Source organism: Festucalex cinctus, chromosome 17 (assembly GCF_051991245.1).
Source record: "Festucalex cinctus isolate MCC-2025b chromosome 17, RoL_Fcin_1.0, whole genome shotgun sequence".
NCBI classification, from domain to species: Eukaryota; Metazoa; Chordata; class Actinopteri; order Syngnathiformes; family Syngnathidae; genus Festucalex; species Festucalex cinctus.
In genome coordinates, this window is record NC_135427.1 from 8,167,918 (window position 1) to 8,188,945 (window position 21,028).

Here is a 21,028-nt window from a genome sequence, read left to right on the forward strand (position 1 = left end):
TTTCGTCTTGCTTCTTCTACTGTTGTATCAGTACTTCAGTTCATGGTCACGCGGCCTTCACTTCTCCCCTCTGCAGCTTGTTGATTATGTCACTAAAAAATTTTAGCGTCTTTTTTTTGTAGCTCTCGTTGTCTCAAAAGGTTTCTGTGGTCAACAGCTGCTGTTTTCTTTGGGCTACCTCTTCAACATAGTGTTTTTTTTTGTTTTTCTTCTGGGCATTTCAAATGGTTGACTATGGTAATGCTTGTGCAATGGCTCTGATTTTTTTGATTTTTTTTATCCTCATTGCGGGTCACATCTCTAACGATACTATATCGTCAATAATTGTCTGCATAGGCATAACCCAGGGATTTTATTTTTTGACTAAGAGTGAAGTAGAAAATAGACAAGTATCTGTTTTATTATTGGAACAGTGATGCAAGAGTATGCGTGTGCATTGAAATATGACCTTGTATCACGTAAATTATTAATAAGAGAAATTGTATGAGGGACTTGCAGATAGGTTGATACTGATCAGGTGTCTGCTTCAGCTCTGAACAATCAATGAGATGAAAGCATCCCAGAAGTGTCTTCCACATAACGCATCCTCGTGACGGGTATTTATATGCTAAAAATGTCATATCACGATTCTTTAAAAAATAAATTCACGATCTCGATTTTATTTTATTTTATTTTTATACATGATTAGACGAATCTTCACATTTCTGAACATTTTTGTAAAATTTAAAACATATTTAAAATGTATATAAAATCGTAAAAGAAAAAAAACAACATCTTAAGCCAACTAAGCTTTCTGAACAGGATTCAATTGAAATAGTGCAATTTTTATTTAATAGTGCAATGAATGTAAACATAAATGGTAATGAACAGCCTCGGTTACTTTACAAATGGTGTATGAACAGCGCTTTACACCACAATCGAAATTGAAAATATTTTTCCCTCAATAAACTATTGACAAAAACAGTTTGGAATGAGTTAGTAAAGTAAATAAAAGAGAGAATTGTAAAGTAGAAAACACTGCTTACGACTGCGACTCGTCAGCAAGGTTGAAAACCACACTTGCTCCTTCTGCGATTCCACTTTGCAGTGGACACGCCACTCCAGAACCCCGAAATAGATCCTACCAGGGCGGCTGAGTTATGTGTTCCACTTTTAGTTGGAACATACCCTCCCGTCTCCCTTATTAAATCGGGGGACCACCACCTCCGTCTGCCTATCTAGAGTTTTGTTCTTGTAAAATACTAAGATTTGTCATACATCAGGCCGACATTATTGGCAAGAATATGTATTGCTTGATTCTTCATTTGTGGTCTGAAATACAGGTTCCACAATCATAAGGAACGTGTCTGATTAAAATCATAATGAGTCGAAAGATGCTGGAGCGGGCACCAGGCAATTAAGACTCACGTTACCGTTATCATCCCATTAAGAATCAGGTGCATGCCTCCTGGTATCATTAACTTTGTTTTGTTCTTTATAATCGCGATGTTGTCACCTTCTTGTGGGCCAAACGTGCAGCGTGAACATGTAATTATTCATTGCCCAACTGCAATCAAAGCAAAGCATAATAACCTTTGATAGGAACATGACAATATTATATCGAATCATTTTATGTGCCACTCATCATGCTAAAACGTCACACTGAAGGACAAAGTACATTTGCAATGTAAACAGTGCAGACACGAGGTGAAGAAAAAAATAAAAAAAGATATGTGCCTGAACCAGAAATAAAATGAGGGAAATCATAATACACCATCACATTTATGTATTGCAGGTTTTCCTGTTATTTTTCTGCCTTCGAAGTTGGACCAGTCGAAAAAAAAAAAATAAAAAAATAAAAAGTACCCTGGTGGGTTCATGAACATTTTAAATTAAGGATGCACGTTAATGCTATTTTCAACCGATACTGATAAACCAATAATTTAGAAAGTGCCGATGGCGATAACAGATAAATAAGAAGATAATTCTTTGCAAAGTGAACGAATACAAATATGCTTCGAGTCCTACCATAAGTGTAAAATGTACAACAAATACATTGCAAAAAAAAAACAAAAAACTGCAAGGGTAAAATTTTGGGCTGCCACAATGGCTGTAAACATGTAAGCTAGTGTGTCGTTTAGCCGATGTCGTGGACTGCACACGATAAACAGGAAGTGTCGTGATTAAATCAGCCTATCGGACGGAAAACAGGTTTTGATAGAAATATAATTAATTTCACAAAAATGCCTGCAGAGGCAGGCAAAACAACATTAAAATAAAAAACGGTAAAACGGTAAGTCGCTAACAAGTGTTACGTTTTGTATTGTGTTAGCATTAATACGGCAGACTTTCGTAAGGCAAAGTTATGTGATTTCTTTAAATACACAATGTATATTTCTTAGAGCTGTCAAACGATTTCATTTTTTTTAACCGGATTAATCACATTTCGTGGTATGACATTTTTTACCATATCGCCCACCCCTAATTTGTAGTTTGTGTATTGTAAACTTTAAAACCTTTTGAATTGTTTGAATGTTTCGCTATGCCAATATTGTATTAAGTAAAGTACATATATTAGGGTATAACTGTTACCCTGAGAAACATCTCTGCGAATGTTATTTTACTGATTTTTTGATTGGATTTCTATCATGGACTGTGAAGGTGTTGAGTTGGGGAGAGACTCTGGATCTTCCCAGACTATGCAGCTGCTGGCCTAGATTTCACTCAACGATTGTCTCAGTACAACTCTGCTATTAATAGAATGTTATTATCATGAGAGTGAGCGAGAGCGAGCGAGAGAGGCAGAGAATGTCCCGTTTGTTGATTTCTCTTAAATTTATTAATTTTATATTTGAAGTGCCTTTTTCCACAAAAACAGCATGTGGGCTACAACTGCCTTTTCCCCTTCTTCTTCTTCATTTCTAATTTAAATAAAATCGATTTTTGGATATTAAATATCGATTCGATTAATGAATGAGAATCTCGATTCTTTTATGAATTGATTTTTCTTGGCACACCCCTACTTCATATCGTGATAATATCGTATCGTTATGTTTGGATATCGTTACATCACTGGTAGCTTGGCAAAAAAAAAAAAAAATGCATCAGGAAAGGCCTAAAATGAAAAGCATTTGTGCATGACTTTGGAGGTGCATGTTTTAGCCAGTATTTTCCCAGGAATGCGTCTGAAACAACATTGGGCTATTTTTGGATGTGCCTTTTCCTTCCCTCTTTTGCTCTCACCTCTCCCTCCCTCTTCTCTCCTGGGCTCACACATCCTTCATATGAGGAGATGAAGAGGAGTTGAAGGGGTGTGTGGGGGGGGGTTCACATCACGCTGCTGAAGGCTGTTTACGTTGCCACTCTCTTGCTCTCAATCTTGTTGCGTTTATCCCTCCTCCGTCGAGCGAGTATTTTCTGCTTTCTTCTCTCTGTTTGCTCATTCTTCCCCTCGTTTCCTGGTATGACCTTGTAGGAACGGGAATGTCTCTTCATGCTGTCATTGACTATTACTTCAGCTCATGTGCACGCTCGCTCGCTCTCTCTCTCGGTCTGTGTCTCTTTCTCTCTGCCTGAAATTATTTACATACCGGTGAACCCTCACAACAGCTACTTTATTCTTCTCTGTCCTGTCGCATGTTGTAGCCGTAACCTTCTCAAAAGCTTGCAGATTGTTATTTTAAGCAAAACCACATGTAGGACTCGACCCATTGGTTCGGTTTCATGACATTAAAGCAGGGGTGTCAAACATACGGCCCGTAGGCCGGATCAGGCCCGCAAAGGGGTTTCATCCGGCCCACGAGACGACTTTGTAAAGTTAAAAGAAAAAATTGTAATGTCGGACCAATTAATCAGCCAGCCACAATCAAATATCTAAATTTGTAATTTCACAAGCAGTTCCGCAGATGAGTAATGTAACGTACACGGAATCGTCGTATAAGTCATTATTTTACACACAACTTAAAGTTATGGTTTGTTTTAAAAAAAGAAATAAATAAAAAAATTATATAAATTATAGACCAACATAAATGGGGTTAAACAAACTCAATTACTGGTAACACAAATACATATGAAAGGGATTAACATCCTTATAACTTCATAATACTTCATTATGAATCGATTTTTTTTGGCACACCCCTAATTATAGGCCACCGATATTATCGTGCATCCCTAAAGAAAATATTTGGGTAGACTTAAAACAACTTTTCAATTATATATATATTTCCTGTATTGTGCAAAAGTCTTAGGGCACCCAATTTTTGTTATTTAAGTCTACATTTTGTTCTATGATGTTAAGATTATCACATCATCAGACTTGTTTTTGACATCGATGAATCAACCCCATCCGGTGTTTCACATCTTCATTTTTGGCAGCGATCTTGTGTGTGTATCGCCTCATTTGTTTGCTGTCATTCCAAGTTCAAGACGCTTTTGACCCCTCTACATTTATGAGAGCATGTGAGCGGCAGCGCGGTGATGTATAATCTGCCCGTCACTCACGACTCCAGAGCAGTTTTCTGGCTGGCTGCACGACAGCAGCTCGCAGCCAATGAACACGAGACCTGAAAGCAAACAACCAATGCGGACGGGGTAGTAAAATCCATCCTATAAAATGGAAAGCGAGAAACATGCCCTAGAATATCGAGAGATTTATTTATAGCCATGCAATGAAGACGTCCTTCCTCAGAACTGCTTCGACTTTTGTTCGGAGATAGATACAGCCATTATATTGTCGAGCTATATCAAGGGTTATTCTGTCATTTATTCTAGCGTGATATTCTACTCATTTTGTAAACAATCAAAAAAAAAAAAAAAAAAAAGGGGACACCCTGAACTGGTCGCCAGCCAATCGCAGGGCAAACAGAGACGAACAACCACTCGCACTCACAAGCACACCTAAGGGACGATTCGGAGCACCCAATGAACCTGCCAAGCATGTCTTTGGAATGTGGGAGGAGACCGGAGCACCCGGAGAAAACCCACGCGGACACGGCAAAGTCGACCAAGTTGACGAGGTCGATTTTTTTTTTTTTTTTCCCAGCTCTACTCTGAATGAATGTGCAATATCGATTCTGATGCCTCCCGTATCAATACGTGTTGCAAAGAGGCCTGCAATATGTTGCTGTATTGATTTTATTTTATTTTTTTTGTTTATAAGCACACCCTACTCCTTATTGTCATATTGTTTTACTTCCCTGTGACGTGTGATGCTGAGGGTCAAAGCTAGCTCGTTAACTAGCTAGCTAGCTAGCTAGCTAGCTAGCTTTACTTGTACGCCAAGTATCCATTTATTAAAGATGCTTGGTCATGTTCGTATGCACAATATAACGTGATTGCAGAGTTGCACTGAGGCGACTAGTCACGAAATCAAATGAAGTAAAGCCACATCCTACATTTTGTATTGATTTTGAATTATCACCCAGCCCGAACTTTCATCACAAGTAATGCTTGTGCAGTTTTCCATTTTCCTTTGTTCTTTTTCTTTCTTTTTTTTTTTTGTCTGTTGTACCTGCTCACTGTGTGTGTGAAGCCGTTGCTGGCTGCTGCCTCCAGTTACTATAGCAACAGACAGTTTTATCATTCTTGTCGCATGTATGTTTTCTAAGCTGGGTACAACAATGCATGCGGACAGACCACAGTAGACTCGCTGGTCATCACACTCGAGGGTCAGTCGCTCGGTTACTCGCTGATTGTGATGAGGTCATAAAGACGTGAGTCACTAATGTGCATGTCAGACAGTAATGTGTGCGTATGTGTGTGTGTGCAAATGCGTGCGTGTCTATACACAATTGCTAAGGTCATATTTGGACTACATTCTTATACATTTCAAGCTGAATATTGAAAGCCTCGAAGTGACTGTCAGGCAGCAAATTACTACATGTAACCTTTGCAAACTGCTCTTTTGTTGCCGGCTACAAACATCTTTTTTGGTATAAATTCTATATTCAAAGCAAAGGTTTTATTAAGCTAGGTTTTGCCAGTGGTTGCTTGATTTGAGTATTTGTTCAGTATAACGTGACTGCTTCTTCACCTTCTTTTGCACTTCAGGAAAAAAAAAAAAAAAAAAAAAAGAGATATCCAGTTTAGACTTTTTCGTTCCTATAAATGACATTTATTTTCTCACATTTGATATATGAATGTGGGGAGTCTGCATATGTTTGTGAAAGCAGGCGATGTGTGGTATTGTCTTTAAATAAATACACCGTTGCACCGGGGAGCAATCTGGTTGGCAGTGCAGTTAGTAATAATATCCTTATCTGAGCGTGCTTTGTGGATTAGACGCTCCTATATTGCTCCATTTATAGCGGTTAGCGCTGTGCAAAAGCTACACAAACATTGAGTGGATTTGGCCCTCAGTATTTTGCCGTAGGCCAACAGGCATCTCGGTGGTTAAAAGTAAGCTATTACAAACTAAAAATGAAAACTTTTCCTTAGGTTGTCGTGCAGGGGTACAAGCCAATGTACAGTACAAGCAGTGATTTTATGAAACTATTGATACAGAGCAAAAAATAGGAATAAATCTATCATTACAGGAGCCTGGGGACCGTCATTGTTCAGGGGGATTTACTCCTAAAGAAACTTTACAACTTGGTGTTTGCATGCGTCATTTTTTTGGCAGACAAAAAGAGGATGGACAAACAAAACAGGTGAAGGGGGGGGGGGGGGGGGGGGGTCATCTGTGTCCTGGGTTACTCTCTGGACATACGCGACCCAGCAGCAGCCAGGCGGATGATGGCTAAGCTGTCATCCATGCTGGACAACCTTGCCCTCTCCATCCAGGACGCTCTGCTCGCACTCTATATTTTACACCTGTATTGTGACGGGGACACAACCAAAATGTTGGCTAGTTTCTGCAACCGTTTTTTTTTTTTTTTTTATGTTGTGCTGTGAGACTGACAGTTTTGACGACAGAATAAATTGATCAATATTCAGAGGAGATGGAGATGCGGTGTGTAATGCCCAAGATTGGAAGAGTTGAAGGATAGATGGAGGTAAATGACAAACGGGGGAGAGGCAGCAGGAACAGTAAACAAAGGACAGACTGACGTACTGTCGCTTCTGTCTGCTGGCTTAAGAGTGATTACTCGTTTGACTGCAGTAGTGCGATACAGCAAAGGGGGGGGGGGGGGGACTGATTTGAGATGCACCCGCTGATCTCTGTTGCATGCTCGCTCTCTGCCTATGGATGTGAGATGTGGGGGGGAAGGAAGGTGGGCAGGGAAATGAAAGGACATGGCACGACTGTACAATGAGGAGCTGATAGCTTGTGCATGCTTAAAGACTCCAGACAGATGTGTATATAATACACTACAGTGTTATGGACAAAAATATACTCATTCATTCATCTTTTGCTGTTTTTGTTCATTTTCCTAAATAGTCTAATGTGATATAAAGTGAACATTTTTCAAAATCAAGAATTTATATTTGTGAAAATCTGGGTGTTATTTTAAGAAAATCACTGCGATGACAGTAACTGACATTCATCAATCACGGTTCTACTGCACATTCGAAATTGGGCCTATTATATATCCCAATTTTCCCTTAAAATTTCATTAATTTAACGGCAGTGTTCTATTCTTCTAACTTCTAGTTTTTGATTTCTAAAACAGCCACAAGAGTTTGGCTGTATCGGCTGCTGTTGCGTGTTCCAATACCTTCAAGTAAAGGCAGGTATAGGCTTAATAGCATTAGGTATGGATATTGGTACTTACCCATATACATCATTACATACCCTAATAAATACTGTTTAGTTGGCCTGAATGGAGTCATTCCTGATAGCAACCAGCGGGTTGCTATCAGGAATTTTTTTTTCGTAATGCAGTTGCATTCATGGGATAATTAAACTATTTCGATAAATCTGCCCCCCCCAACTCCCCAAAATGTATAAATATGTTCTATTTTAAATGTTTTAAGTGTCCCAAAGACATATTTATGTTTGTGTGTTTGTTTTTTGTTTTTTTAATGTTAGAGCATACAGAAGGCTTTAATGCAGCCTCTGAACTAAAGAGAACGGTTGAAGAAATGGTAGTTATTACACAAATGGCCAACAGGTGGCAAAAGCGCAAAGGAGCTCAGCCAGGGCCATGTTGCAACAAGCTCTTTTTGACACTGTTTTCACCAGGAATGTGAATAATGATGAAACCTAGCTATATTCTAATGCTAATTGCTGCAAAACCTTTTTTTTTTCCTGGTAAAAGAAGAGACTGTAATCTTTCTTTTGATAGGTTCCATGTTTTTATAGCAATAGACCACAATATTCTGTGGGACTTGCAGAATCAGTCAAAATCCAGTAAAGCAGCCGGGAGTGGATGAGTTAAAAGTCCTCATATTTTCGCCTTTTACATCATCTACTTGTTTATGTGAAAACTTGATCAGGATTAGTTTGTGAGGTCATAACGCCACGACATTCATCGCTTGTAGACATGACTAATCGCAAATGCCAGATGTTTTGTTTGTGATGTTGATCCGTTTGTGTCGTGTGTTGCAGGTCTACGTGGAATTTGATGACCAGGAGTGGGAGAAGAGAGAGTGGGTGAAGGTCTATGACGATTTCCAGCTGTTTCTACTCGAGCACCAGCTGGTCTGGGCCAAGAGAAAGGAAGGAGCAGGAGGAGCGGGAGCAGGTGGAGGAGTAGGTGGACTGCTGCAGGGAATCAAGGCCAAACACATACAGTGGCCTGCCCTGGTAAGAACTTTGTTTGCTATTTATAGAAATGACACAGCCGCCACAACAGTCAGCGTTCCCACTGGCTCTGCATGTTCACCGCGTTGCCACCTTTGAAGGCCGTTTTAAATTGTATTAAGTGCATTTCCGGGAGCATTATGGTTGTCTTGGAAAGTGGCAGCCTTGCCATATCATTATTTAACATTTGTGGAGTGAAGCCATGTGAGGATGATTGTGTTGATGGCATGTTTACAAGCTGTTTTGTTTGGTTATTTCTGCTATGCAACGTGTGTTGATGTTTTATCTGACTTTGAGTCATAGTAATGTTTCAACTAGTTTTGCTTCATAGCTCTCATCAGTTTTTCTCATGCAGTGAAAGTAGTAAAATACATTTCAGTGTGTATACATAAATAGTGTCAACATTTTTTTGGAATGATGCAGATAAGTTTATCGCAATGTGATTGAACAACTCCGCAGAATCACATATTTCCCTCCATATTCAGTAGGGTATACTTAAGATGATTATGAAAAACAGTGCGTTATTAAACTGCTTGCTCATAGACACATGATCAGAAATTGATAAAAGATTCACTTTGTTGTTCCACCTTTTTTTTAATGGTTCTTTTCGCCTGACTCCTCCACTCGTATTTGTTCCCTCATTCGTACACTGCTGCTGTTGCCATAGCAACAGCAAATGGAAATCCAACAACGGCACCGAAAGATGAAAAATTAACTCAAAAGAAAAGAAAAAAAAAAAGGCTTGAAAATAACCTCATTGGGGGAAATGCTAAGGGTCTAAATATGACATTTCAAGCACACTGTGATTGGTCAAAGTGTTTGTCATGTCAAATCCACTACAAAGAGTATCTAAAAAGAGAGCAAAGATGACAGAGTGTTTAAATTATTGAATAACGTGCATAATTGGTAACGTTTGTCAAATCTTACACTGGTGATTGATTGTTTTGACACTTTGTCGTCAAAAGCACATGTTCATTGTTGTTTGTATTTTATAAAAGAAAAGGTTGTTGATTGCTTGAGGCATCGTGGAAGCAAAAGTTATTAGCATAGTAGTCGTAATTGCATTTAAATGCATTTTCACAAAAACAAAAAAACAAAAAACTTGTTTTCTCCACTTTTTGGGCTAAATTTTTAGTAGAAATCTTTTTGTTTTATTTCTTATTTTGGATAAAAGAAGAGAGTGTAATTTTTCATTTTCATCATAACGCATGCCAGGAAAGTTTATTAGAAGATGAATGAATATGATTATTGTCTTTATTTTGTTTGCAAATCCCTTCATTAAACACTTCAAGGTGGAAGCTAATAATGATTATACAAGAGCAGCGCTTGCTTGTGCGATAATTTACCGATGATCCGGTTGCGGTTGATGAACCGCAAAAATAACGGGTGACTGATTGGTCATCAAATTGAATCATTTGTGGCAGCATGACTTTCAACCCCCACTTAACAAATGTATTTCAATCGAAAACAAATTCTCAACACCCGTCACTCCTTTTGACAGAGATATTCCGATCAGGTTTAAAACCAAAAAAAAAAAAATGTCATGTACTTAATCACATAAATCCTTTTCCATTTTTGTTTCTCTTCACAGTCACACACTCACACAGTGACTCAGACGTCCTACTCACACGTTCACGTTTGCTCACCAGTTTGTTCTTCTCTCGAGTCGCTAACTTGCAGTCTGTGTTGACACGCTCCCCTCCTACATACGCTCTCACTGAAATGCACACAAAACGAATTCTCCTGTGAGAGTGTGAGATCACTTTCTGATATCACATACATTGTCGTATGCTAGTCATAGATTTGAATCAAATAATCAATGTCCACGTTTTGGAATGGTGCAATCACAAAAATAAATGAAAAGTATTAGGCCCCCTTCATACTGTTGTTCTGTCAAAAAAATCATAACAAACAGATGTGTAGTATCGTGAACATGACGACGACGATATTGTGGCAGTTTTAATATCCCTAAAATCAGACAGGCCTCCTCAAGACCGAAAGCCAGCAAGTTTTCTTCATTGTTTTGCGAGTTTTCCCAGCACCCGCTAAGCTAATGCTAACCTTGATGCCGTTCTTGTGTGTGCGTGAGCGAGGGGGGGGATGGAGTGAGAGAGAGATTACATGGCTGATCCACATATTACATCATTTCTCTGCAAGCACTGAGCAGTGGGTTAACTCATTAGGGAAGCTCAGTGCAGACTCCCATCAATGACACAATGTGAATCCCAATGACCAGACGACATCCAAGGGCACAGGAGAGTGTTGACATCATTCTTTATGATTGGGCATGAATGACCCTAGACAAAATAAAACGTTTTTTTTAAAACCGGGATTCTTTTTAATGTCATTGTCAGCCCCCTACGAATGGAGATGCTCTTTTCTTACCAGTCAGTCGGTACCGAACTCAAAATTGCATTGTTGATGAACTTTTAAAAGACAAATTACAATTACAGGGAACAATATTTTCCATAAAAGTCCCTAAAGCTGCTCATTTTCCTGTTGGAGAACGAAAAGAAAGTTCAGTATTTATTCCAGACATATCTCTTCGCAATTGCAGCTGCTGACTTTCCTCTGTTTTTTTTTTGTTTGTTTTTTTGAAGAGAGCATTTTGCCACACAAATATCTGCAGAACGTGAGCATGAAGTCCTATTTTTAAGCATTTCACATCTTGACCACACAGAGGTTGGATTCAAGAGACACACTGACGATCGTTTTGCTCAAGTCGCTCAACCCTGATATGTGTAATTAGAAAAATGTAACCATGTCATAGATACAAATTTAATTTGTCAACATATTGCCAATGCAAGTGCTGCCCAAACACACAGATCCGCCATGTTAACTCATTCACTCCCAACCGTTTTCACAAGAAGCAATTCTCTTCGCTCCTGGCCGTTTTCCTGTATTTTGACTGATTGTGCAAGGCCCACAGAATATTGTCTTCTAGGGGTGTTAAAAAAAATCGATTCGGCAATATATCGCGATACTACAGCACACAATTCTCAAATCGATTCAATAGGCAGCCGAATCGATTTTTTAATATCCATTTTTGATGGAAAAATATTCAACAAAATGTCTAACTTTCATACCTTGAGCATGGAAGAATGTTATATTAATGGAACTTTAAACCTTAATATTTTATTTCAATGCCGTTTTAACATGAATAAGGTTACAACCTGTTTGTTAAAAGTTATAAAACGGAAGTTTCGGATCAATAAATAATACATTTTCATACAAATCTTACAGTGTACATGTACAAGTTTACTGAATGGTATTTTCTAAAATTGAGTAAAAAAAAAAAAAATCCCTACAATCAATTGGAAATTCATCTCGGGATTAATCGGTATTGAATCGAATCGTGACCTATGAATCGTGATACGGATCGAATCGTCAGGTACGAGGCAATTCACACCCCTATTGTCTTCTATTGCTATAAAAACATGGAAGCTACCAAAAGAAAGATTTAACGTCTCTTCTTTCATCAGGAACAAAAAGTATGTTTCTATCTGTCTATTTGTTTCCATTGTGCAGCAATTGGCATTAGAATATAGCTAAGTTTCATCATTATTCACAAATCTATTCAGAATTTTGAGTAAATTAGCTTTTTTCAATATGTCTTTTATACTCTGTTGCCACCTACTGGCCGTTTGTGTAGTAACTACCATTTATTCAACCGTTCTTTGCAGTTTGAGAGACTGCATCAAAGCCTTCTCTATGCTCTAGCATTAAAAAAAAAAAAAAAGTATAAATATGTCTTTGGGAGACTTAAAACATTTCAAATAGAACATATTTATACGTCTTTGAGAGCAAATGAGTTAATAAAGTCACAAACGTAAATTTAAACGACTGCAAATTCATAGACCATTAAACATGACGTAAATACTCGATGTTCCAAGGGTGTGCTCATCATTAGATCAGCAAAATAATTGCCAATGGTAGCCAGTTGAGGAATGCAGCGATTACCCTCATTTAAATCAATGGAGGGGAAGTCGACTGCCCTTGTCCACTTTTGGGGGTAAAAACTGAATGATCCTATATCAAGATTAACCATCCATGTATTTTATCATAACTCTCTCCTTCTTTTCACTGTCTACAGACCATGTTACCTAGCAACAGTGGCCGTCTTTCATACGAAATATGACACACACTCTCAAGTATCTATCAGCAGACATCTTGTCATCTGGTCACTGGCTCGCTTTTTGATATCAAGAGAACGTTGCAATGTGTGTGTCATCATCTGCAGCTTTTTTTTTTTTTTTTCTTCCATTGAGAGCTGCCTCTAGGAAATCTTCCGTCTGTCATTTAAGCTTCTATACCAACACTTATTTGCCTTCCATTGAAGTAGCTGGTGGCATACGACCACACGCGATTTCCTCACGAGTTACTTTGGGATTCGAACAGTACGATAGTTTAGTTGAAAGTGGCAACACCCCACCTCGTATACCAAGCATGTGCTCTGTCTCTCCTTGCGTTGCCTCCCCCGTGAGCAGATGGAGCCTTGCCGGCGTAATCTCCTGGTGATCTGTGTGTGCATGTTTAATTATAGCTTACCTTTTACCGGCAAGAGGAGCACAAAAAAAAAAAGATTCATCTCCTAGGCACAGGCAATTTGATCTGGACTCGTGTATTGTTTACATGACAACGATTGAATACAAATCAGATTTTTTTTGTTTTTTGTTCTGTGCTTTTGAAAAATGCTATGTTCAGATGACAATATTGTCAAAAAAACAATCCCTGCATGCTACGATTCGCATGGCATGCCGATGGCTGGTGACACCTGCACTTTGGTCGTCCATAATTATCATGATCATCATCATACTTTCTATGAAAGATAAACAGAATCACAACCACCATTTCCAATATTTGTACCTTGTGATCGCTGCCTTTTTATCGGTAATGTCACCTTCCTGTTCTTGAAGTTGTCTTCATCACAATGAGCATAAGCATAATTTACAGTATACGCCTTGACAGTAACGTGTCAGTGTGACTTTGGATTTTTAAGTGTTATGTCCCGTTTTATCTGGATAAAACATCCATCTGTCGGCTGGATGTGTTGATATCGTGGGGACTTCTCATCTCTGTGACCTCCAGACAAATATTTGATAAAACAAGCCCTGCAGCTGGAGCCAAAAGAAGCTTTGTCAAATGTCGGGCTGCAACAACAATGATATGCAGAATGCAACTCATTCATATTATAAAGTGTTCAAATGTTTTTAAAGTAACTTGGGAATTAAATAAGGCCTATTTGGCAAATATTGTATGGCATACATTTGACCCCCCCCGCCCACCTTTTTGGTGGTCCATTGATGTGATAATCAATTTTTCAAAGTGTAGACAGTGAGTGTTGTTTATAAACTCACTGTGGGAGCTGAGTTCATTTTACAACTGCAAACTAAAGCAAGTCATGCTTTTATTTTACAGTCTGTACATGATGAAAATGTTTTTGGATCATTCCAACTCTCCAAATTGTGAGGGTGGACTTCGGAGCTAGTGACGTGTAAAACCGACCTGCTAAAACAGCCCATTTGAAAGTGCTATTTGGCCTACTTTGATACGAACGGCCATTGAAAAGGGAAACCTGGATCACTTATCTTACAACTTGGGGACTTTGTCAGGCATATTTATGACCAAACCCCCCCAAAAAGGGAACATTTCATTTGAGGGTATCTTTAAAAGTTACCTGAAAATAGAAATTTGTAAGAATGCATTGTGAACTCGGAAGTCTGAAGTTGAACGCAATCCCTTCTCGGACATTCATTCGCCATTTTGAAAACGAGTTCAGCGTTGTAAGCTGTGAAAACAACAAATGGTAACTTTGATAAGGGATAACATGGTCACACTGATCTTGAACTTGCGCTTGTATATTCTTCTGTTGATTTAAGAGCTTAAGGGATGATCCGGCTGGATGGCTTGTTTTTTATTACGTTTTTAAATCAGAAAAAGAGATATTATCGTGCATTTTCAGTTTGCCTATGACATTAAGGAAATGTTATGTATCCCACCTAGGACCGGCTCCAACTTCCCCATGACCCTGCAAAGGACAATCTGCGTTGAAAATAGATGTCAGATAGCAAATGGAGATAAACAAGTGTCATATCATCATATAAACAGCAACTGAGTAGACAATGTTGGCATTGGGTTAACCATTACTTAGTATGGGGATGTCTTTAGGTCATGTCACTTGAAGCATAGCTGCCTTAATGGCGGCGGACGATTGCATACGTATAGCCACCTTATTGTAACGCCTTGACGTGAACTGTGTGCACAATTTCCGGAATGGACCGGAACTAGCCTTTTTTGTTTGACATGGCAGCTGGTTGCACAAGTCCAAAAGGTGTTGTAACAAATGGCTCACTGCTACTTCGGGGCGCCTTACAGGAAGTTGCGCCCCCACAATTGTTTCAACATCAGAGCCCTCGGGAATGAGGTGGATGAAAGTCGATGAATGCAGGGTAGTCGAAATGTGAGTAGTGAATGGTAAGAGCTCTGAGGCAGTGGGACAAAGTGAAAGAGAGCGAGTCAAAGAATGCGGTGAGTAAGAAAGCAAGCCAGCAGAGGGGAAACGTGTGCTGTTGGCCAAGCCTCACTTCTTCGGTCCCTCCCTCTCCCTCTCGCCTCTCTCGCCCATTCCCTCTCTTGCTCCTTGCGTCAGCAGCCGTTAAAATGTCGGCTCTATAGCTTGTCCTCCGCTTCGCTTTCTCTCCCTCTTGGCCATCTGTCTTTTTTTTTTTTTACCAGAAGAGGAAACCACTTTTTTTTTTTCTTCCTCTGCCTTTTATACCCTCATCACCCTGTCTTGTATTTCTGCTTCTCTCTTTTGCTTAGTGCAAAAGCTTTTGGGGTTTTTCCAAGGTTCTTTCTTCACAAGCCATCGCTTCTTGATGTTGTTTGAAGACGAGGGAGAGAGGTAATCTGGCAGTTTTGGTTCCTTTGCAACTGATCGCAGTCTTCTTTTAAGTCAGAGGAATTTAAACCGTGCCACAGAATTACGTACTAAAGTGAAGCCGTTTCCAAGGACAGACTTTATTGTATCGGCGTGTCATTTAGCAAAAAAAAGCTCTCTACAGACAAATGATGAAATAACCAAAACGTGAGTTGTGTTTTACTGCTTGTTTTTATTCCGTATGCGCGTTTACAAAGCAATAGCGACTGAAGCTGTATAAAAAAAAAAGAAAAAAGGGGATTTTCAGTGGAAGCGTGACTCAAATGTAATTCACAAGCTTCTCTATCGACTCTAGTCCCACCACAAATATCCTCTCTCAGGATGTTTTTTTTAAAAAAGAAAAGAAAAGAAATGTTTTTGTACATACTTAGCTTGTCAAGATCATATGCTCTGCATTGTCTGGTCTGTTCTATTAGTTCATCATACGTCAATAAATCCTACAGTCAATTGCCAAGTCATTTCATATGAATGATGAATTGATCATAGCTAGCTAGCTATGCAAGCCAGAACCGTGTTAGTACTTTTTTTATTATTATTATTATTTACTGAATGTGTTGTTGATATGTTCATTTTGCAACTCATTTGTAAGTTGTCGGTTTGTGCTGCTTCTGGGACTTCTGTAACTCTCACCACATTAATTAATGAGAAATAAGTGTTGTTGTAGTTGCACGTTTAAATCAAATGAGATTTTCAAGTGAATATGTGCATGCAGGTACTTGATCACCCTGCTCAAATATATGTCTGCACCTTAACGTTTCCTAAATCTTATTATCTTATTATTAGAGAGTTTTGTTTGTATAACAATGGTTATTTATAAAGTTGTGAATTTATTCACATTACACCACATGGAGTGTTTACTTGCAGTTTATTATAGACATATTTTTGGCTAATTTAAATTCACCTCCTCTCTGACCACGTACAGTATCATGCAAACCACATCGGATGTGCATGAGAGAGTACGATGGTATTTAATTGTGCATTGATTTCTTGTGCCGCGAGAGGCAGAGCAGCTGTGTTTTGACAACTCTGGTCATTTCGTATTAGAGCAATAAGCAGATTACAGTACAACCTGTGTGTGTGTGTGTGTCATGGAAAGCAGCTGTTTTACTGTGACCCACATAGAGAACGTCCACTCATTTTGTTCTGCTGCCAGTCTGCCAAAAAAAACAAACAAAACAAAACTGTAATTTTGTTCAATAACCAAATGTCTGAACAGCTTTTTACATCACGACTGTCTACATCCTGAATATGAGCGACTTTCATGTAATGTCTCTCAAGGGTGTTTCCTGTTTTCTCGCAAATGACCTCTTGTGATGTTCATGTGGTAAAACAAGAAACTGCCGCAACAAAAACAAAGTATATTTAGAAGTTTGGATTAAAAGCAAAAACAAAAAAAAACTCCATCTACACCAGTTAAACTGTCATTTGTGTTAAAAAAAAAAAAAAAAGCACCGTAATAATAATAGAGAACTGAGGAAATGATGAATCATACGTGTGGGTTGTTGAGTACAGTGGACTTAAAATGGAAGTTTGCTCAAAACTTTCTTTCTGCTCAACATCAAAATACTCCATATCATTAAGTGGGATCATGAATTAAGTCATCCGCCCGTCTATTGTCCGAACTGCTTATCCTTACAAGGATGGCGGGTGGGTGCTGGAGCCTATCCCAGCAGTCTTCATGCATCAGGCGGCGTACACGCTGAACTGATTGGCAACCAATCGCGGGACGCGTATAGACGAACAATCGTTCACAACCACACCTGCGGACAATTTGGTGTTCTGTGAACCTACAATGCCTGCAGGAAGGCCAGAGCCTGAATTCAACCCCACGACCTCTGCACTGTGAGGCTAAATATGCAAAAGCACAAAAAGATGATTTGTACAATTTTTAGGACTAAAGACAATTTTCTCTTCATAACATAGCGTCCGTCTGATTTTCTGTATGTGGCCCTCAGATGAAAAAGTTATGAATTCCCCGGGCTACCGAGTGCTGCCACTGTAAGGCTGGAAGTATCTGTTGACGGACAGAAATAGAGTCACAGACACACACAAGGACACGCACCCCGTTACGCGCACACAACCACCATATTTTTTGTTGACTGCACAACATGACCCTGCCTCCCATGGGTGTTTGAAGGCGGGGTCACAACGGTCATGTGTCCCCCCCCCCCCTCTCATGGCTCCATGACAGACTGACCTTGTTATGCAACCATAAAATCATAGCAACAGCAACCCTTGCTTACACATGCTCACTTAGGGGTGTAATGGTTTACGTATTCGTCCCAAACCGTCTTTGTTCGGACGTCATGTTTTGGTGCATGCAGTCCTACGACGGATGCACCCAAGGTCATTGCAATATGTGCACTCTCGGTGGCGGTTACAATGTCTAAAACAGTTTAGATATCTATGCAGTTTGCCAACCAACAAAGGACAAATAAAAGAAGGAAAAAAAAGTTGTTTTATTCGCTTGACGATACAACAGCTTTGAGTGATGGATTTGACGAGGACATGTTCACCGCATGCCGATTTAAGATATCCTGTTGGCCCTTGAATGCTCTGAACCAATGGCAGGACAGCTTTTTCATGTTGAGGAAAAAAAAAACCTTCGGTATCGGTATCGCCGATACCGCAAAGCTGGGTATCGGAATCAGTATCGGGGGCCAAAAAACGATAATTATTTTACAGGACTTTTGAGGTCCCGTACGAGACGTAACAATTTAGCCTAAAACACGGGGGCGTCCCGGGTTATACGGGACAGTTGCGCAACCATATACTAGACTTCCAGTTGACATCACGAGTCATGCTAACTATATTTATATTCACATTCTGTGTGAAATTATTCTAACACGTTCACTAAACTGAACTTGATCACATAGCATGACTGCTAGTTAATGTGGTCGTGACTTTCACTGTAATATTTATTTTTATTGCATTTGACTGACATTTAGCAAATCCTCAAGACAACACAGCAGTTTACAAAGGAGCAAACTATGTCTCTACAAAATCAGTGTTCAAAACACACACAAAAAAAACCGCAGTGCCAAAAAGTGTTGCTGTCCCGTTGCTGTTTTTGTTTTGTTTTGTGTTTTTGTTTTTTGGTCAGTGCAAAGATTCATTGCACGTCAGAACAGAACGTGCAGACGACACCGTTACAAAACATTTAAATTAACTTTATCTTTATTTATCGATTTTTTTTTGCATCAAGTTAATCATGATTTCTGACCTCAAATGACAACTTATTGATTTAAAATTTGTGTTCATTACTAGTTAATAATAACCGAGTTTGGTTTAATCGTCCTTTATGATTGGTTTGCACGTTGCCATTTAGCTGCGAAGAAAAAAATATATAAAGCCACTGGTGCTGTGTTTGCCGATTGATGGACTGTATATTAAATATGCATCATCAGAGTGGAGCATACTGCCTTTGAACTGTCAGACTTCCTCTTTTCATTCATTTATTCATCACTCTGGAGCTCCTTTCCTCTCCCTTCCCATCTAGACTGCTTTTTGCTATGACTCTTCATGTCTCCATTTGTGCTTTTCTAGTTTTTTTTTTTAGGTGATGTAATTTCATTTTGGCCGTCTATTACCCCATGATTTAAAAAAATGACATTTGGTCTACTGACTTCATCATCGTGTCTTCTCAAGTCCTCGTTCTCATAATAATGCAACTTTGTTTTTGTTTACTTGTTGACCAAATTGTGTGTGTGTTTTTTCTTCCCGTGCAGGCGTTTAAGCCAGTGGTGGGCAAGAGCCTGTTGTCATCAGTAACAGCGGTGGAATTCTTACTCGACAGACATTTGGACTTCTTGCCTGACCATTCAGCCTACCAACCATACCAGGTATATAAAACCACCAAACATTTCAGTAGTAATTGACTTCCGTTGGCAGCGTATTGAATGTGTGTGCAGCGCAACAGTTAAACGCAGCTTTACCATGTTTACTTCAAACTCTGGCTTCCACTGGTTGACCAAAGTTTGCAGATCTCCTTTCTTGAACATGTTCAGGACCCGAACCATTCAGTTAGGTGCAAAAGTCTCAAATCCATCGAGCAGCTCAGCGTTAACGAGTGAAATCACAGAAAACTATTGCGGTCCCTTGTTACCATGGCAACCAAGGCTGACACGTTCTATTTTCTAAATGACATTATGGCTTCATATTTTTCTGTTTGAATAATTTCGCTTCATTGTTTTCCGTTTGCTTAAAAATAAACTTTTATGATTTTGAAGTGGGTCATTTTCATAAGGAATTAGAATTCAATATGGCCAAGTAAATTGTCTGTCTTTTGTAGAGATATATTGAGAAATAGTGAAGTTATACTGTTTTACTTGAATTTGAAGGTTTTTTGTTTTTTAAATCAGATTTTCAATAGGCAATATAACACTTAAGTTTCTCCCATGCATGCTAAAAAGTTGGGTCAAAAGTAACCCAATTATGGATCAAAAATGGACCAATCCACTTTATGGGTTAATCAACTTTTTCTTTTTTCTTAAATATATATATGTGAGATGACAATTTTTTGACCCAAGTAAAGGATCTGACCAATATTTATGAGTTGTTTTAAGTTGGAATGTGTTCAAATGTCGTGTCAATGCGGGAGCGGTATTGGACCGGCCTGACGACCATTCAGCCGGTTCAGTAAATGAACGACGTCCCCTTGAAGCTCGAGCCACAGACCACAACACAAACCCACTGTCCTCTGGACTCCCAATGTTTCCTGATGAGGAGAACTGATGGCGTTTATCGTATTGAAAGTTGTTCAGATGTTAGACAATGACTTTTATTGCTAACATTGTTGCTCTCGGTGTACTGACAAATTCAAAACAGATGCTAGAAACAGAGAGGAAAAAAAAAAAATCGAATACTTTGGGGGACTGTTTCTCAACTCTTTGTGCGAGCTTGGCTAAACCATGGAGTCAGCAGTAAGGGTTTGTACACTCTACCCCCATTTGCTCACTCTCACATCACATGCACAACACACACACTCTCCACACAGAGCTGCCTATTCTGGAGACCTTTGAACCCCCGAGCTGTAAAAACAGTCGTCCTCTTACTCACTCTGTCTCACACACACAAACACGCACAGCAAGGAAAGTGTGGCCACTCCCCTCTCTGTTTTTCCAGTCGGTCGGGAAGACTGGAGCGAGGAATTGTGAGGGGGGGCTAAAATCTGTTTGGCATAAACTGTACAATGAAGTCACTGTTGAAGGGGGTCAACCCGGCCTGCTTCTTAAGCATGTATATAAGTGGGAGCCTCAATTGAGTGAGAGTCTCACTTTTTATTTCAGATTGCTGCAGTCAATGCTTGCGGAAATGACTGAAAATGTGTGATTATTCGTCGGTATTACAGTATTTTTCAGACGATAAGTCTCACTTTTTTTTTTCAATTTGGCGTGTCTTGTGATTTATACTCAGATCGGCACCCA

At 39.3% G+C, this 21,028-nt stretch overlaps 2 protein-coding genes across 8 annotated transcripts in view; one reads left to right on the forward strand and one right to left on the reverse strand.

Annotated features, from left to right (window-relative positions):
• The window catches only part of reep3b (receptor accessory protein 3b), a 78,059-nt gene that overhangs the window by 33,316 nt on the left and 23,715 nt on the right, over window positions 1–21,028 (reverse strand). For 2 of the 5 annotated variants that reach the window (XM_077502699.1, XM_077502698.1), the window contains exon 2: window positions 10,309–10,379. The exons of the other annotated variants lie outside the window; for them this stretch is intronic. The gene's annotated coding sequence lies outside the window, so the exon portion shown is untranslated. The remainder of the gene's footprint in view (window positions 1–10,308; window positions 10,380–21,028) is intronic. 5 annotated transcript variants of the gene reach the window in all.
• Window positions 1–21,028, forward strand: part of jmjd1cb (jumonji domain containing 1Cb) — a 66,179-nt gene that overhangs the window by 19,339 nt on the left and 25,812 nt on the right. The window contains exons 2-3 of one of the 3 annotated variants that reach the window (XM_077502689.1): window positions 8,468–8,665; window positions 19,331–19,444. In XM_077502689.1, the coding sequence (XP_077358815.1) occupies window positions 8,468–8,665; window positions 19,331–19,444 (312 nt within the window). Of the gene's footprint in view, window positions 1–8,467; window positions 8,666–15,275; window positions 15,567–15,607; window positions 15,750–19,330; window positions 19,445–21,028 lie in introns of those variants that run through there. The other 2 variants (XM_077502690.1, XM_077502691.1) reach the window with 2 other exon arrangements.